This window comes from Scatophagus argus, chromosome 15 (assembly GCF_020382885.2).
Source record: "Scatophagus argus isolate fScaArg1 chromosome 15, fScaArg1.pri, whole genome shotgun sequence".
Classification (NCBI taxonomy): Eukaryota; Metazoa; Chordata; class Actinopteri; family Scatophagidae; genus Scatophagus; species Scatophagus argus.
In genome coordinates this window covers 7,071,819-7,091,327 of record NC_058507.1, presented here as the reverse complement: position 1 = coordinate 7,091,327, position 19,509 = coordinate 7,071,819, and the positions used below count along the sequence as shown (strand labels likewise).

Genomic DNA, 19,509 nt, shown 5'->3' with positions numbered 1-19,509 from the left:
TTTTACCATACCGCATAGTCAACCAAGTGGGTTTGGGAAATTCCCACAACTAAGTGCACAATTGACAAAAAAACTGACAACAAGAAAAGCAGCTCATCAGGTCACTGCTGATTTACCACTTTACAGACAGGCCAGCGACTCATTCAGTTGTTTATTTCCAGGACTCTGGGGTAGTCAGGCCAGCAAGATTGAGTGATGTGGGACAGGGTCAGAAAGAGGAGAGCAGGAGACTTATGAGACTTATGAACCAAATTGAGAATAAGTGGGTGCCGTCCTGAAAATATGTTGTTGGGGTCAAGGCCATGAGGTAGAACTGATGTGGGCACTGACCCTGACAGAGCTCGTCAAATAAATGACTTGAAGCCACTTTGTTCTTGTCAAGGCTTGGATGACAAATTAAAAAGGTGGATGGAAGAGAAAGGAGTTAGACACAAAACAAAGGAGGTTATCCCCTAATGCTCTCGCTACCAGTCTATACTGGTGCTGAAGCGGGGGCATCAAGGGTCAAGGTTCAGTGTTAGAAGAGATTTCATTCATCTCATACTGGCTAATGAGAGGGAGTGGCCCTGAAGGCAACTGCAGCTCTAAGGCCATGGTAGGTGCTATGTTTTTATGCATGGGCTCATCTGGCTGGAGACGCCAGCTGAGGATTTTGAGCTCTTTTCTTCACTGTCTTTGATGTGACTGGAACATAGTGGTGGAACATAGAGTATGGTACTCTGAGCGATGCTCACATCAAACATTTTTTGATGCGATATGAATTTGAACATGTGAGCGTGAAAAACAACATGACCAGCAATCATGTGAGCTAGTACAGGCTGTGCAACTTAGTATTACAATGTAAAGGAGGGCTGACTGTCATTCAATTTTGATACCAATGCTAACATAATGCCTGTTCATTTAACAAAAGCAGCCTAAATTATGAAATGTAAATTTTTGTCTAAATTTAACAGCAGAAGCTTGTTTTGGCTTCAATTAAGAACTGATCAGTGTTAGCTTTTTGGCTCTTGACAGTGTCCTGACACACTGATATTATACCGAAATGGGGCCGATGAAAGTTCTCAAAGTAAGACAAGCCATGAAGCTGAGAAGGGATCATGACAGAACTGCATGATTTGGTGCATAACACAACCACAGCCTCCTCAAGTCCTAGTCCTGACCTCGTCAATAACCCTTAGCTGTGCTACTTCTAAGTGAAGATCCCCTTAAATCAAGACTTCAGCAACAAAAAGCTACAAAAACAACACTGTGGTACACCACAAGATCTACTTCTGCATTGTATAGTGTGTGAAGTCAAAGAAATCTTTTTTAACCCTTATTTAAACAGCTAATCTCATTAAGACACAAGAGACCTGAGGAAAAAAATCAACAGCAGATTGTGGTGTGCTGTACAAATGCAAGATTAAAACAATTTAACTGCAGATAACTTTGTTTTGCCATACATTGCAAATTTGACCCAAAATGATGGATTAGACAGCAGACATTTTGTGTGTGTGTCTGTCTCCTTGGCAACATCCACTTTATTTTTAGGGGAAAACACAGCTCTTACCCGAAGGCCTCTAGTCCAATCTAGTTTGTCAAACTGACAGACTGACATGTTGTTATAGCCATGGAAGCCACTCTGTAAGCAGTACTACAGCAATTTGGAAAAATATTATATACCAAACGACAAGTAAGTTAATACTATCGCCCATTTGTAGTTTTCACCTCATCTCTCTGATAACTTGTATAAACTGTCACACTCCATTGTTTGAGTTATAGATATGTAAACGATCATGGTTGACACATAGGCACACAGACACGAAATCTGAGGCTCTATGTGCAGAAATTTGTTGCCGATAACACAGCCCCACAATCCGTCCCAAAGTTGTGTGTCAAATTGTGCTTACAGTAAATGTCTTGCCAAAAGAGATGTGAAAAGAAAAACAAAATATCTGAAAGTAACTAACAGCAGATTAAATCTTCAAACTAAAGCCACAAATAGAAGTTGTTCCGCAGTGACAAATGCACATACCACAGTGTGTGCAGAAAGAAGCATGTGTGTGGATCACCACAAATAAATTACACGGAGGTGTGTATTTGAACAGTTATCTTGAGTAATGTTTGCATGGAAAAGCAGTGCAGCCAGGCAGGGGTGACAGACTGTAATGTGGTGGCATATTTAAATACAAAAAAAAAAGTTATTTTCTACTCCTTGAGGTTTCCTAACCTCCTTCTCCCCCTGTTGAGGTCTTTTTAATTTCCATCCTCCCTCTTTTTTTGTCCCACCCTTTTCTCTTTGTGCTTACTGGGGCAGCAGGAGTGGGGCCTAAAGAACTGCTGTGCTAAGCTTGAAGGCGCAGAGCCTGGCGTCAGGGAAAAATACAAGCTGAGCTCTCATGCAAAGTGGACACACCAGGAGCTGAGCCCTGTGGTTGTACTTTCTGGACTTTTGTCTTCGAGACAAGACTTTTTGCAGAGTGGTGTGATTATACCTTCACCTGTATAGCATTGCAGAGGGATTTAGAAGCCACATTGTGCAGTAACAGCTCAGGGTTTGTTTGATGCCAGAAATGTTTGAGAAATTTACAGTAAAAGAAGACAGAAGGACCACTTTTCCAAGAAGTGATTCAGTTTGAAGCTGCCTCCCATTACCCACAGGTAATACACTTGACATTCAGTGGAAACAAAACCCTATAAATACACTTCAACCCAGCACTAGGAAACATTTGTCATATTAATGGTGACAAAAGACCATGTACTAGTGATAAACCAAGATGGCTTAGGGGGACTATTGTTAGAAGTAAAACCTTTTTTCCTATTAGCTTCTCTTGCTCTCTTTAAGTGAGTCAAAACACTAAAAATACTCCAAGCATGTAAAATCACCAGCTAAATTAATGTATATTAACATGGTTTATGTGTCCTATGGGGGCAGCAAGTTGGTTGTCCTACCTGTGGTTGTTGTGTGTATGATCGGCCCCAGGACTGAGAGGTAACAGGTGAGTGAGGTATGCTCCTTCCTACACTTCCTGTTTCCATGGTGGGAGACTGTGTACATTTGCCTCGGCGAAGCCCTGGTTCCTCGACTTCTCTAGCTGTAGTAACAACACTGTTGATCCTGCGCATGTACACCTGGGACAGGGAGCATCACAAAGAGTCGTATTAAAGTGCAGTTATAAAGTCGTTCACTCCTTTCCAATGATGTATTATTATTCCTTTTGTGCATGGAATATACTCATTCTCAACTCCAGAATTTGTCTCATACATTATTCATCTTCTCACCTCTGCAGGGGATGGCTTGGCGCCCTTCTGGGCCTCAGCATTCCCACCAGCCCCTGTTCCACTGTTTATTGATTCTTCTGTATCAAAGGTGGTAGCCCGGTAAGCCCTCCATGTTGTTGCAGCTTCTGCTTCATCCTCTGACCCACCATCAGCCACTGTCCTTGTAGCCCCTCTTCCCTGACTTGTCTCATCCGCAGACACAGTGCCCCGGTTCCTCCAGGTGCTTCTCACAGTCACATTCTTCATGTCTGGTAAACTATCTTCTTGGGATTGCTGGTTTTGTCTTTGGCGTCTCCAGCTGGTGACTGTGGTGGTGCTACTGCTGCTTTCGAAGCCTGACTCTGTGTCGTTGAAGTCAGCAGAGGTGGTGTCCAAGGACTGGACGCTGAAGTTGCTGCGTTGGCAGCACATGCGGCTGGTGGTGGTCTCCACTCTGGAAGTGTTGTGGAGTTTAGACCTGGATGAAGAATCACTGTGGTTGTCCACCCCACAGTCTTGGTCCTGGCACGGCCGCAAGGTTATATCACTCTTGGGAATGGAGATCTCATATGGGACAGAGATACTGCCATGGTGCTCACTGCTGGGTCCTGGAAACAAGTATAATTATATCTAATATCTTCCCAGCAAAAATTTCATAGATCTAGAATGCATTAAAACAGAAAATAGATATAGATTCATAGACAAGACTGAAAAGCAGTGTCCTCTGTAAAACTTAAGATATTCCTATCAGCCTTAGTTGAACTTTGTGTCAAGTGCTCTTAGCATGATATCAACAGCATATTATCATCCCGAGTATGCTGATATTAGTATTTAGCTCAAAGCACCTCTGATCCCAAGTTAATGGAAAGTAAAGGCAGACTGTGTTTGAATAGTCACATTGCATAATGATGAAGTTGAGTTTCTGCCTGTGTGAATAATCTAAAATGCTGACTTTACATGTTATTCAGTTATTACAGATCATTTGTATAAGATAGCTGTGTTCACTGAAGTGAAACTCGGTTGTGATTTGTGAAAACTTACCTATTAGGATGTTACTGGTGGAGGTGTGGCGTTCTTTGACCGGTAATGGTTCACTGGACACACTGCTGCTGCGACTGCTGGTTCTGGAAGAACTTGGGTCACTGGGGTAGATTGTTATACTACTGGTCATTTTACTAGTGGTGGTCACCATAGGTTTGGTGGAGATCTTGGGCTTGCCATTTGTAGACAAAGGTTCTGAAATCATCACTTCCTTCCTGTCAATCTCGACGATAGCAGGCTTGATGACAGCTTTTGACCTCAGCGCCTCACGTGGGCTGCACACTCGCTGTATCTCAATCCCAGATGCAGTATGCACGGGCCCTTGAGGGCCTCCATCAGGTAACTGAGTTCTGCTGTGGAGCTCCTCATCAAATGAGCTCCTGGTAGAAGAACCCTCTGAATGCGAGTCATGGACATGGGAGTATCGAGGATATCTGGAGGTTGGAGTCCTACTGCTTATGGTTGTAGTAGCTGTCTCTGTTACCGGCTCTGGTTCAGAGGGCCTTGAACCGGTAGATTCTGTTTCTGAGGCAGATGAATGACCCTCTGATCCCTGGTCATTGGGCAGCAGAGGAGTGACATGGGATCTATAGGCTGTGTAGGATCCATTGGCTTTGGACAGGGTTGAGGCGACAGATATGGAAACAGATTCCTGAACCTGGTCTGCTGATTCCTGATCCGAGGCAGTTGCTGCGTCCTTCTCTAAAGCAGAGATGCTGCTGATGTTATTGGAACTTTCAGGTACTACATCAGAGTTGTTTGATTCACTATCACTACCCACATACAATTTTGAAAACTTTTCTACTCTGTTCTTTTTAGTCTCTCCATCAGTCTGTTTGTGAGCTGTTCTCAGTGGCTTCTGGTCATTAGCTGCTGGAGGATAGCGACTAAGAACGGGTGCCTTTTTAGTATCACTTAAAGGTGTGTTCATAGAGCAGAGAGTGGCTCCTCTTGTCTTTTCGTCAGTTCCTCGTCCTGTGTCTCTTATCCCGTTGTCAGACGAAACTGCAGTAGTTGGGGTTTTGGGTGTCCTTCTACTCTTGTGAGCAGGACTGAGGGGTCTCCTCACAGACTTCGGAGAGCTCTCCTCAGAGTGGCTCAGCTCTTTGCTCCTCAGTTTGGTCTCTCTCTTATGCTGAGGAGAGAGCTCCCTGTTCCTGTGTCTGGGGGAACTTGGTTCTGAGACAGTTGCTGCACTCCTGTATTTGGGCTTCTCTTGTCTGAAACCTCCCTTCACAATAAGCTCTTCATTTTCAGCTTTGCCATTCTCCAGGACTTTAGCTGAGCTGTTGGGGAAAATGTTAGCGCTTTCATTGCCATGTTTATCCACATTACCGGTTCCATTTCTTCCAATTCCACCTTTTCCACACAGCTGCGTCCTGAGCTGCTCCACCTGCTCGCTTAGTAGGCGCGTCCGGTTTCTTTCAATCTGGAACTTCTCATTAAGTTCACCATTTTTGGACTCGGAGCACTTTAGATCCTCCTCCACTATCTCCAGTTGTTTAAGGCGGTTCTTCAGCCTCTCTATTTCCTGTGTCAGCTCCTTCACTTTGTTGTCCTCCTCCTGCGAGCCCTCGAGACTGCTGTTCTTCTCATTCTCTGATTTGTTCACAAGACTGATGTTGTCATCAGCCATCTTCAAGTAGTCAAGACTCTTCTTGCGTCCTGCCAGTTTACTCATGTGGAGTCCAGTGGAAGAAAGCTCATCCTCAATCCGTGATCTAATGATATCTGCATGATCAGTGTCTGCTGACATGCCAAGGCGATTCTTCTGGCGTTCCAATTTTTCAGTGAGCTTTAGAATGATCTTCTCGTCCTCTCTCTGCTTCTCTAGTAACCTCTTACGCTCACTTACAAAGGTCTGGGTGAATCCTTTGAGCTTCTCAAGCTCCATAGCCAAAGCCTGCTCTGCTCTTTCCAGCTTTGTCTCAGACCCCTCCACCTCCTTCAAACGTGCTCTGAGGGCCTCCAATTCAGACGAGAGCTTCTTAGTCAAGTTCTTCTCCTCATTGAGGCTTAGGCAGAGCTGGCTGCAGTCAGACTTGCTCTTCCCAAAAGCTTCTTCCAGTTTCTCAAGTTCAGCCATCCTGCGTTGTAGACGTTCAATCTCAGCCCTTAGGTCCTTGGTAAGGTTTTCCTCCTCTTCCAGTTTCTCTCTGACGGTGCGACAGAGGTCCTCAGCTTTGCGTACCTCCTCATCTTTACCCTGGATCTTCAGGAGATTTTTCCTCAAGACCTCCACTTCACTAAGCAGGGATGAGTTGCTGCCTTCTGCCTGAATGATTTTGTCCTGCAGACAGAGGGAAAGAGTTCAACCCCTAACTATTAGATTATATTATTATTATATAATATATTAACACACCGGATTTCTGTTCCATCTACTTCCACTCACTGTTTTTGAAATGCATACAGAAACAAACTTATACTGTCAGAGGTTGACCAATACTGACCTGTAGGTCAAGTAGCTCATCCTCAGACTTCTGCAGCTTGTTAGTTGCTTCTTCCAGTTCCTCCAGTCTTCGGGCGAGACTCTGTAGCTTGTGCCGCAGGTGGCGATGTGTCATGTCTTTATGGTCAGACATGGCTAGAAATTTTTTTGTTTTCTAACTGTTGTGTTTCCTTTCTTCAGATTATTTGATGACAACGTTTTGGGAGGTCCGCATTTGTGTTGTAGTGACATCAACTCCCTTAGTTTGTAGGGGAAATACTCTTCTCTCTGCGGCCTCTGCGTCTTATTTTGTGATTGTAGCCTTAAGACATTGAAGTTCCCTCAGAGTGGTGTTTAGCAGACAAATCTGTCATCTGTAGGAGGGAGAGAAGAAATAACACTTAGTCATCCACAATTTGTCAATGATGACAGTCATTTGCATTCTCAAAAGGTAGCTCAGTGAATTAAAAGGACTGCCCACTGTATCACACAGAGCGCAGTCAGCATATCATATGATTTTACACTTGCATCTAATTGCTGTGACACAAACCATAAGACGAAAATAAATGAGGCCATACATGCACGATATAAACAGATATTTGCATACAATTTGGTGACACACAAACAAATCTTAGCTCTGGCTAAATTTCTAACAATTACAACATGACTATTATTTTTCTCATACATTAAAGAATTAAGGTGCCATTAACAATCATGACAATCATGTGCGCATTCTGGGCACATGATATACAAACTGCACCTCTGCACCCTTTTTGCCATTGAACCACCATGTATTTCACCTTGCCTGTCCGTTGAAGGGGATGGGGGTCACACTGCTTACATGTGAGTATGAGTACAGTGGTTTCAATATGCCTCTCACACACAGACCCCCACGTTATGTCGTCTCCATGATGTTGTGTCCAACATCGATTTTTGCTTGGCTTCTCGCTTCTGCTGACAGCAGCACATCTCAATAACACGGCCTCCTTCACATACCCCCATCTGCACACACGCATATCCGTCGTCGTGGCAACCACTACATCAGAGGCTCATCACAACACTACACCATTCATGGGCGCTAGGCAGAAATAAATTAGCTCTAATCAGACGTTTAAGAAATCAACAAATAAGGTGAAGCTCTATTGTCCTGTAATGCTGTGACAGAGGCTGGATTCATACGTATGTTACTGAAGCCACAACAACATGCTAGTTCCCATCTGTGGACTAAAACATAAATAAAGGCTGACGTCAGTGATGAGAAGAGTGATCATTAGCACACCACATTATGGCTGTCATGGTATGGAATTCATAAATCAGATGAAGCTTCTGTTTCATGCATATTTCAGGTAGCGAGCTAAGCTACTAAGCTTCCCCCCACTGACCACAAGGGAAAAATCGACATAACATCTGCACACATCATCACTTATGGACCCCCTGACAACCATGCCTCCCATTTCCCCTTGTCTGTAGTACCATGTTCAAACACTGCATTTAAATTTAAAGGCAGCTGTAGTTTTAATTTACATTAAACAACCTATACTGTTATAAAAACATCAACCAGTGCAGTTAATTTACTCTATCTTTTTATCTGCATGAAATGTATGGTTACATGGTATACAACTATGACTTGCCATTGTGGTTCACTTCAACATAGTTTCATATATTTTCATTTGGTGTAAAAAGCCCAAAATTCATTAAATGTCTTGTAGAACATTAAACCAAGGCACTCAGCTTTGAAAGTCAATATGGCAACGATTACTTATGAAAAAGCACAACGTGAGCTCAAAGCGTTTAGCTGTACCGTTTTAATTATTCTTTACTTTCATGGGGTCTGGTGGTTTGGTAATCTTCTAAGAGGAGTACAAGACTTAAAGGAAATCCTGTAACATACAGTGACTGACGAGGGAGTAGGATAAAAAGACAAATGGGGAAAATCTTGGGGGAAAAACTGCAAGCTTAGCTGTCCACTCGAATGTCAAAACACCTTAGTCAAGAAAGTCATTTTGTGTTGTATTAGCTTTGCCCAGCTGTGGCTTGTTAAGAGAGTTGTAGACCAATTTTTCTCTGTTGTCTTAAGGTGGTTTGAGTGATCCAAACCTGTTCTGACTGATCCTTTTCCAGGTGAGTAAAACTACTCAAATCCCACATATTCATTAAAAGCAGAGAGCACTCACTGGAACAAAATAATTTAAATAGCTCAAGCTCAATTGTTCTCGACAGCTTCTTCACACTGCACTATGCAGCTCAGGAAAAACACAACCAATGAAAAAGACACCAAAACTAGATGGTACAGTTTTCCAATTTGGTTGTCTTGTCCTCACCCACTAAATAATAAAACATCCTTCAAGTTCGGCGTTTATTATCTTGCCTGTGACATATTTTCTGCTTAGCTTTGGGCTGTGTTTTGGGCCCATACAAGATTTCCGAAATTCAACAACTCCGAGGGCAGCTCTGGTTGAGCCTCGTCCTGGTTAGCAATTGTGTTTCACTAGGTTCCAGCTACTCCTGTCTTGGCAGGCTGCCTACCTCTCATTTCATCCCCCCCTTTCTTTCTTTGCCAGCTCTCTACTTCCCTCCCTCATCTTTTCCCTCCATCTCTCTTAGACACGCACACCAGCACGGCCAAACAGGCGCTTTAAAAGAGCCGGCGGTGCGTGCAAAGCGACTCTGGCAAGGGCCCGCCTCTGCCAAACCAATCAACATACCTGATTCACTTATCACAGGGCTGGGGCCTCATTAGCTACATTTGGGACAAGACAGGAGGGAATTAGAAGGTTAGTGTGGGTGAGTCGGAGAGGAGAAGAGGGAAAAAGAGGGGAAAAAAACAAAAAGATGCTGAAGAAATGATGGAGGAGACATCAGTATTTAGGCTTGGATCATAAATTTCTTCCATTTAGGACCATGACCAACATACATAAGAGCTAACAAATATTAAAATTGGGGCTGTGAGGCAGGTGACCCCTTTTATGCAGACACATTCATAATGATGGACTAACCAGGACACTGCCAGTACCTCACCCTGTTTCATCTGCTCTTAACCAGGCCACCAACAGGAACCCCAAGCCCATTCCTAACGAGGGTCTGGGTTTTATGGACAGGGCCCAGGGAGTGTATAAAGATGTTTCTAAGGTTTTTCTTTAGTCCACTCCAAGGATTAGACAGATCAGGACAATTTGGAGTCAGGCAAAGAAATTCCACTTTTGCTGTTTTCTTAACAGTTTTCTGCAGTTGCCTTTGCATGACAAACTGTGGGAATATTGTGACTATCTGACTCAAGTCTGAGAGCAGCATGTAACCTTATACTGCATCTGCAACAAAACTCACAACCCACTGAAGTTAAACACTGAACACAGTTTAAATCAAATCCCGGTTGATTACACTGTATGAGTCAGGAACCTTCAACTTCCTGAAATCTGAACAGGAAGTTCCCTACATGACCTTAACGCTAAATTCTGCACTCCCACTGCTGCTGTTACGGGAAGCAGGGCACTGAGACTACAAAGGACAGCAAGAGGTCAGTTAGCTTGAGATGACCTCTACCTGAATTGGTCTATGAGGCTCTGAAGTTAGAGAGTGAACACAATCTGGAAATGATCTGACTGAGGATGACCAAGTACACCAAGAAGCAATACCAAACAACAAATACACGAAGGAATACCCTCTACAGTGGAAACAACAATGTCAAATCTCATTTCCGTCATCACCTGCAATATGGTGCCATAATCATTCAGTCCTAGAGTCCCTTTGTCGAAAATCATTTCCACCTGCTAAACAAGAAAATGAGGACTGAGATATGAAAAGACACAATGTGGGGAACGAGACAGATGGATGCAGGAGGATGGGACAAAGAAACAGAAAACAAGAGGGGCCTCTGTTTTGCCTTAACGACACCAAACAGACTGGGAAGTAAAACTTTGTTGGAGAGGTACATTCACTCTGCTTGCTCTCTCTCTCTGTCTCACACACACACACACACACCAAGGTTACAATCATACACCATATCATTAGGGCTTTAGCCACTCTCTTCCTGCCTGCCTGCCTGTTGCCTTCAGTACATTCTGTTCTCTCCATGAAAGAGAGAAGGAAGGAAAAGAAAAAGAAAAAAAAAAGCCCTCTCTTTTGCACTTGACGTTAGGTTAGAACTTATAGGTTTGAAGTTCTTCTGCCTCATAAACGGTAGTTAATAAAGGGCCTGAGTCCAATCAAAATGCCTCAACCGCATCTTCATGTAGGGGGTTATTGCCAGCTTGTGTATATGAGTGTGTGACAAATACTTTGTGTGTGTGTGTGAGTGTGTGGAGAAGAGAGAGAGAGAGCGAGAGAGAGAGGAGGGACGACTGCAGTGGATGGATGCTGGCGCAGCACTGGAAGCCACAAGATGGTGGAGACCTGATGCTTGGCCTGCATTTTTCCATTTTTCTAAGAAAGAGAAAACCGGCGTCCCATAATGTTCGGTTTGTCGTTTCCTGTGCTGTCATGTTACTTTTTTCTCCTTTTCTTTTTTTTTTCTTTCACCCTTTCAGTTTAGCACCACTTCTGGAAAAATGGTAAGGACATGAAAGGCAGTGTTGTATTTCAGCAGAAAAAAATGGATAAAGAACTAAAGGTAATGCAGCCGGTCCGTTAGAACAAGATGAAATGGAACAGGAAAAGCCACTCTACTTGGATTTTTCCTTAAGATCCTGGATGAAATGACCACTTATGGTATTAGTTACTGATGTGTTGTGGAACAGTGGGAAAACAAAACATTCGCCTCTGGTAGAAAAACAGGTTTTGTTTATGAGAAAGGACATGCGAGTTAACCACAATACCACTGTAATGACAAGTCAATGCTGCCTGCTTGTCATGGCAGCATCACTTCATGTTCATATATTTCGGAGTGGCATCATTTCCCTCTCATTTTACAATAGCAACTTATAACAGACTCAAAGCAAAATCGAGTTACATCACAGATTTGCTCCGCTACTCTGGAGGGTCTTTCCTCCAGGACCTGCCTGCCAGTGATTGGAAATGCTCAGCATGGACACTTAGCTTCATTTCAGTTTGGATTTCCTGTCATTTGCTAACAGTCAGAACTAATTTTACATCTGAGGAGAAACAAGTTTCTCTTTATGGCTCTGAACGCTCACATGGAACGACAAAACCAAAATAAGAGAGAGCGAAGGAAGAAAAAGGAAAATGAAGACAGCAGTGCAAGAATGAAGGAGTCGTTGTCTGGTTTGGCCACACTGTATGTGAAAATAACTTTATTTAGACTTAATTTGAAAGTCACTGGATTACCAGACCATGTTTGTTTTCACCCTATCAAGACAACTCTGAGAAGTAAACTGTAAAGCAGAGAATATACACAACAGAGATCGTACGACGTTCTAACATATTTGGTAATGACTGTAAGTTACAAAAAACGTGAATTCCCGTAAGCTAAATCTCATTCCCAATGCATCATTCTTCCATATCCCAAAAAAGTACGTAAGATAAAACATGAAGCTTACGGTGAAGCGTACTGACAAGGCAAACAACATCTATGTAAACATCGTGGTCAGATTTAGTTTGAATGTTTGGCTCTAAAGCATCCGTCCTCTCTCCGGTCTTAGCCCAGTAACACCAGAGCCTTTTCTAGGTCTCCCCCCTCCCTCCTTTTATGTCTACATCAAGAGCCTTGTTGCTGGGGCTTAAAACCATCACCGTGCTTATGGGAGGAGGGCATGATTACAAGATGAGAGAGAAGGAAATACTGGGAGGGAGGATGACACACGCCCGAGGACTTACAGCTTCTGACCTGTCAGCTTTCATGCAAACGATGGTCCTACACATACAGCACATTTCTGGCTTGTCTGTTCAAGATCTTTCAACGGATATAACTTTGAAGAGGTTGAATCAAGCCTATCAAAGCCATATAAGCAGAGTTTTTTTTTAGCTGAGTCTGGTGGCATAACAGTAAATTAGAGCTTTATTAAATGTCAGCACCAGACGCAGGATTTAATGCAACAGTCACGGTTGCTGCGGCCAAGAAGTAGAGCAGGCGAAAGGGTATTAGATGCTCTATTTAAAACAACAGCACCCGAAAATACGAGCCATTCGGTTGCTAGCTATTCCTCAGGTAGATCTGCAGCCAAGGAGATGAAGACCAACTTAAGTGTTATTAGTTCTGACAGAAACACAGAACGTCACAGTGCAGGCAGCGACGGATTCAGAGTCCTGGATGGATGCTCAACAAAAGAGGTTAAGGGCTGCCACACTCACTACATGTCACCGCTACTTCCAGCATCCTTTCTGAACACTCAATCAGAATGGGACAAATCATTTGTAACGTGTTATCATACAGTAAGTGACTGGCAAGTGATGCCGCAAATTAGAGATCCTCATGGGTTCAATACGTTCCCAGGAAGCAAGACGTGAACCAGTCCAAATTATATTCAGTTTGGTCAGGCAGGGTGGGTTCCTGCTGTATTACTGCTGGTCTTAGGCCTTTGCCTCAATTACAGCTGCAGCAAATCAATTTTCTTATCGTCAATTACTGTGTAATGTTTCTATAAATCGATTAATTATATTAACAAACTACTATAGCATGTCCATCTCAGCTCTTCAAAGTCCAGGGTGAAATCTTCAAATGTGATGCTTTGTTTGACCAACAGTCCAAAACCCAAAGATTTTCAATTTGAAACAATATCAAGCTGAAAAAAGCAGCAAATATTTGCAACTGAGATCTGAAAAGCAGCAACTTTTGAAATTTTTAAGTGAAAAATGACTGAAACAAATTGCTTATTAAACTAGTCGCAGACTGTTTTCCTGTCGAAAGACCTACTGACTAATCGTTTCGGCTGGGGTCACGTGGTGAGTCCTTATCTTTGCAGGAGAAAAGGTTTACTCTAAAGTCAAACCCCCGATAAGCTGTACTACAGATGTATGAGACATTTTGTCAACAACCTCCTCCTCCTTTCTTCAAACTAATGTTCTGCTCTCTAATAATGTTGCGCAGTGTGAGACATTTTGATTTGCCATTTTAATGAGTACATTTTTGAAAAAGTCAAAGGATACGCAAATATTTAGTATTTCCAAATAAGTGATCGCTGCAAATGATGACAATGTTTACTTTATATAATCTATAAATTTTACTTAAACCGTATGCTTAAAAGGATGCGATTTTTTCTAAATACGTGTGGGGCTCACATGCATTTCTAAGCATAAAAAAACAAGATTGTCAGTGCTCTTGTTATTGATGTAAACATACAGATTTATGTTCCGTGTGACTTGTCAACATGTTTCCATGAAATATTTCCCAATTCTAATGCGGTATGTCCTCAGCCTGCTGCCCTCTGCGTCGGGGGCCAGAGGTCACTGACACTGTAAACATGCAGAGCACTCCCCGCTACACACTGGAGCGAACGGGAGTTTCTGAGGTCCTGATTAGGGGAGCAGATTGCGTCGCTATGTGCTGCGGCGAAGCCAAACCGAACTGAACTGCAACAGTGTCAATCAATGAGAAACTTCAAATATGGCAGAGGCAATAAAATTTTAATTTTCAGTTCATAAAAAAGTTATTTAGAGATGGCACACACACTCAGGATATGATAAGACAATAACGTGAGTGAAATAAATACCTTGAATCATCATCATGCTCAGTGAATAATGAGTAATGTTCATGTGTCACGTGCAGCCGTAAAATCTTACTAAAGCAGCTGCAAAGAAAAAACATTTTTCACATCCTGAGTTAACACTTGTGTACACACAAACGAGAAGAATGATAAATAAAGTCAGAATGAAAGTATTTTAGACTTTAAGGGTCAGTAAACCCTACTGACTTAACCACTCTGTGAATGTGTGTGTGTGTGTGTGTGTGTGTATGCACGTTTTGCTATCTTGTGGAAGGAGACAAAACTGTCCAACCACACAAAGACAAAAGGAAATAGACAGTCTTCCAGCAACCATTAATGTAATGTAATGTAAGCTGCTTTACAGTACCAGCAACATGATTCATATAAAAAAAAATAAACATTACATTAAGAAGTTTAAGTAAAGCCAGCAAGAAAATAGTGGGAAAAAAGAGAAGCATTTTCACACTTTATCTGAGTGAAAAAGACCCTGTTTTAACCCTACTGGGACAGGATGGGATGCGGACAAAACCACCTCTTGGTCTGTTTAATTGATCCACCATTCCAACATAGTGGTGCAACAGGTGGGCAATGCTTAATCAGTGAAGTGCTGTTTTAAGGTATCCTTATCAAAAATGTTTGATATTATAATCATAATGATATTCACGCACTTGTGAATATCTTGGTTTTGTGTTTACACACGGATAAAATAAAAAGTCCTTAACATGCTCAGAAAAACGGAAATTTGAACATTTATACGTATAAGATTAATAACAAAACTCCATCTGCTAACAAAGATCTTGTGAGGATTATCTGCGTAGCTTCAAAGAGCATCAGTCTGAATTATTCAAGTGGGGAGAAACTCTCTGACCTCCCATTAAAAGAGTTTTCTGCCAGGACCAACACTCGTTACCTATTTAAAGCTAAGCTTAACAGCTGCTTCAGCACTCTCAGGTATCAGCTGACGTCAGCAAAAACATTCATATGGCTGATTGAGCGTCCAGAGATAACATGCAGTTGTGTGAAACGATGAACTTCTCCAGAAGGAATGTGTGTGTGTCACTGTTTTGCACCGATAAGGCAGCAGGAAAACACCACAACATGATGACACTTGTTCGAGTCTACACCGGGTAGATGACAGTCTGTGTGAATAAGTATGAGTCAGGCAGGAGGAAGGCGAGGCAGACAGTCAAAGGTTAAGAGAGAGTTAAAGAGTGATAAGAACACAAACTGACAGATAATTTGGTCTTATGTTCATTTGTTTGTCTGTCTGAGACTTCGCCAGATATCTTCTAAAAAACCTACAAAAAAAGTGAACAGATTTATTTTTGATCAGATCTAGTTCCACTCTTCCTTAGCATTGCAAAATCATGATTGGCAAATTGAACAAAGACAAAAAAAAAAAACAGCCTTTCTCACAAATTAATTAAAAATAACTAACAAATTCGGAGGATTTTGCGGCCGTGGTTAAGATACAAAATGAGTGACTCCTATCTAAACTTGAAATTGTAAAACCTGGCTTCAGACTACGCTCACACTCACACATAAACAAACATTTACAGAATGTAACACTCCATTTAAAGTCAGGAGACAACAGAGCCACACACTGTGTCTGCAGAGCATCGCCGACAAAGCCTCTGCAGACGCACTCAAAACCTAAGAAATGCAACTATACCACAGGTGCCACAAGAGCGCACAAATGCATTAGCAAGCATAGCGAAGTGGTGAGGTGAGATTTATGGTGTAAACGCAACCAAACATCCATTCTTCACATGCTCATCCCAGATGGACTCACTTAAAGGATGTAAATGGCGTAAATCAAGTAAAAATGTGCGGCAAAACGACGCAGAAATCAAGCCGTAAACTATGTGATCACGTGCGACGATGGTGATGTGTTCATGTCCGACGCTTGTTTCTCACAGAACCGGAAGGTTCAATTTCACACAATTCAGCAGTTTCTTATCTTTTATTCATGATGATTTTCACATGATTTCTCTCCTATTTACCATCAGTCTGTCACTCCCATTCTGCCTTTCATGTCAATGTGACTACAATACCCCGATTTCTGCTGCTGCATTCCTTCTATTTCCTTCCCTTGCCCTTACCCTGCTGCCTTCCGGCTGCATTTAAGACTCCTCAGGAGATGACAGCAAATCATCAAGTCTTTATGCTGTCTGGCACAGGACATTTTACCAGCAACCCCCCCTCACCCCCAGTACTTGACAACAAACACTGTCGATTCACATGCACGTCAACAGCTCTTAATGAACAGCCCTTCAACCTTGTCCCTGGCTGCTTGACATCCTGCTCATTCACTACTTTATAGCACAGAGCACACACACAGGCTGGCAGTGCATCATCAGCCCAAGCCTTGGCATTCGTTGCCCGCTGCGGCTGAATGGAGACCCCAGCGGCTCTCCGGTGAGGACGAAACAGAACAGGGAGAGGACAGAGAGGGAGGGAGCGAGAAAGCGATAGCAGCAGAAACACTTAGACAAAGTAAATATGCAGAGCAAGACGCATGCATTACTGCGAGGTAAGCAAAGAAAAACAGAGAGAGAGACAGAGAGAAAGAGAGAGAGATGAGGGGAGTGACTCCACAGAATGCAGAGCAGGTAGCTGCCAGAGTGGATTACTGCAGCAGGAATGCAGCACTGGCTACAGGACGGAGGGAGGGAAGAGAGCAGCAGAGGTAGCAGGAGGTAAAATGCGCACATTCAAAGAGAGATCCTGCCACACTGACTCACACAGCACATACAGATCGTCACGTCGCATTTACTTTAAGCAAACAAAGAAGTTAGGACTGTAAGACGAGAAAGCTAAGCTGCTTATTGCGTTTCACATCACTCTCACATGCACTTAAAAAAAAAAAACATTTAACAGATACTTGAATTTAAAAATCAGCATGGTTTCTTTGGAATTAGGAGAACAGGAATCAAGCAGCTTGAGTGACGTACGAAAACAACAAAAGAAAATCACCATGAAATGTCTTTAAATATCATTGCACAATTACACCCTAAAGTGTGACACTGCGATACCACTCTCATGCCTTCAGTGATAAATATTAAATAGTAGGGGGAAAGAGGTGCCTGGCTCTGCCCAAAAGTAATAGGAAAAACAGACCTTACACTAACTAACTCCTGATAATGTGAAACCTAAACATGAGCCTGACGTGCCTTCAGTAGCAGGACACTGACAAGAGAGGCTCCTCTTCCTGTTTCACTGTCGGCTTTCATGGCTTTTGTTAGTTCCGGACTATTTAGGATGAATTCGGCTCAAGCAGGATGTGAACCAGCATCCGGAATAATAAACGCATGTCAATGCAGCTCGTTGAAGATGCACAGAACACGCCTTTGCCACATATTGACCTTAAATGGCTGCATGAGCAGACAGCAGAGCAGATATTGGAAAGACAGTGACACATGTACTGTCTCTGCTGAGTAACTTGAAAAACACCCACCCACACACCCACGAGCTGTGTGAATGTTTATGAGTGGACTGACCCATGTGTTACAGAATATATACAGCATGTATGTGTGCCACTCCTGTGTGACTTCAGACCACAGGGAAGGAAGAGCGGCGCCGGCGTTTGTGCCCAACAGGAAGCAGACTCACAAAGAGCTCAGGAGGGGCGGAAGAGCACGGACGTGGGGGAGAAGGGAAGGGAGGAAAAGGTGGGTAAAGCAGGGGGAAGAGGAGAAGAAGAAGAAGAAGTAGAAGAAGACCAAATGATACAAGCGGGCATATACTCACACAGTCGCTATCAAAAGGAATCCCTACGTTTAAGAGTGTTTTCTTTTTAATCTTGGCTCCTTTCTTGTTTTACATAACACTAAATATTAATATAAGAACAGGGGCATCAGTAGACATTTAGGAGCAATTCAGTGTTCTGGAAATGATTGAAATCACTGTCACATCTACACACTGAAGGAAGAGGTGCTTAGCTTAGTTTAGCTTAGCTTAGCTTAGCTTGGTACAACACAAAGTTTCTTCATCTGCTGCTGGAAGCCAGAGGTAGAAGAAGTACTCAGATCTTGTAGTTATGGTAAAACCTGAGTGTAGAAGTACTCAGTTACAAGAAAAGTCATGCATTTAAAGTAAAAGTAGCATAGGATAAGCATTGACAGATACTTAAAGCAACAAAAGTAAAAATACTCACTATGGAGAAAGGTATATTTCTGAATAATTTGCATTATACCATTAGGTTTTAATTACAGATGCTTTAAATGTTGTTATCACTGTAACTTTACTCTTTTGGTAACTGTTGCATATAGTTTATCTTCTGGTGTAGCCTGTAAACTCAAGAATCATTAGTTTTAGGTTAATCTCTAATATTACATCCCAATTTATTAGTTTGTTAAATGTTGTATCATTAGACTGAATCTGCAAAGTAAGTAGTAACTAATAAATAAATATAGTGCAAAAAGTTCAATATTAGCTTAAGTGTAAATGTGTACAAGTAGAAAATAAAACACAAAAGTAAAGTACAAGTCCCTCAAAACTGCTTCTAAGTGCAGTCCTTCAGTAAATGTACTTAATTACTTTCCACCACTGGGAAACAGCTGACCTGCTCTCTCTTTTATGCCTTAAACAAACATGATATTGTGTGTTAGCTTTAGAGGCGCTGGCAGGTGTATTTTTGTACTTTAGTAAATGCCATGCTAAGTTTCCAACTTGTTTGCAGTCTTTATGTTAAGCTAAGCTAATTGCCTCCCGGCACACAAACGAAAACATGGAGAGGAAATCAAATATATTCTGCAAAATGTTAAACTATTCCTTTGAGAAACATAAAATACACTCAAGCTGCGTAAAGCACACAGATGGCACATTGTACACATCCAGTCGCAGGGTAATATGTGAATTCTTCACCGCAAAAATCTCTTATTACTGGATTTACTGGACATTTTGATTTGCCATCTTTTATTCAAATTAAATTTGATGACTTTCGCAGACCTTCAGTGAACCAGAGACACCCCATGTATGTGCAGAAACAGGAAAAGAGCTGAAATAAATCAACACTGACCAAAGCACAGGAGGACACAACTCACATTTTAGATACATCCTCTTGTCTGTGGCAGGTTCAGCTCCTCCATCCTGTGGTTAACAAACACACAAGCAGGGCACAAGGTTAGTAAATGCGGACTGGCTTGTCATCACAACATTCAAGACACACACGCTCATGCCATCTTTCAACATTGTTTTGTCTGG

The 19,509-nt window shown here is 42.4% G+C and overlaps 1 protein-coding gene across 3 annotated transcripts in view; it reads right to left on the bottom strand.

Annotated features, from left to right (window-relative positions):
- Positions 1-19,509, bottom strand: part of luzp1 (leucine zipper protein 1) — a 46,655-nt gene that overhangs the window by 10,227 nt on the left and 16,919 nt on the right. For 2 of the 3 annotated variants that reach the window (XM_046411926.1, XM_046411928.1), the window contains exons 2-6: positions 19,350-19,395; positions 6,732-7,083; positions 4,282-6,571; positions 3,262-3,848; positions 2,932-3,111 (exon numbers count right to left, since the gene is read on the bottom strand). In XM_046411926.1, the coding sequence (XP_046267882.1) occupies positions 2,932-3,111; positions 3,262-3,848; positions 4,282-6,571; positions 6,732-6,863 (3,189 nt within the window). In that variant the 5' untranslated portion in view covers positions 6,864-7,083; positions 19,350-19,395. The remainder of the gene's footprint in view (positions 1-2,931; positions 3,112-3,261; positions 3,849-4,281; positions 6,572-6,731; positions 7,084-19,349; positions 19,396-19,509) is intronic. The other variant, XM_046411927.1, reaches the window with a different exon arrangement.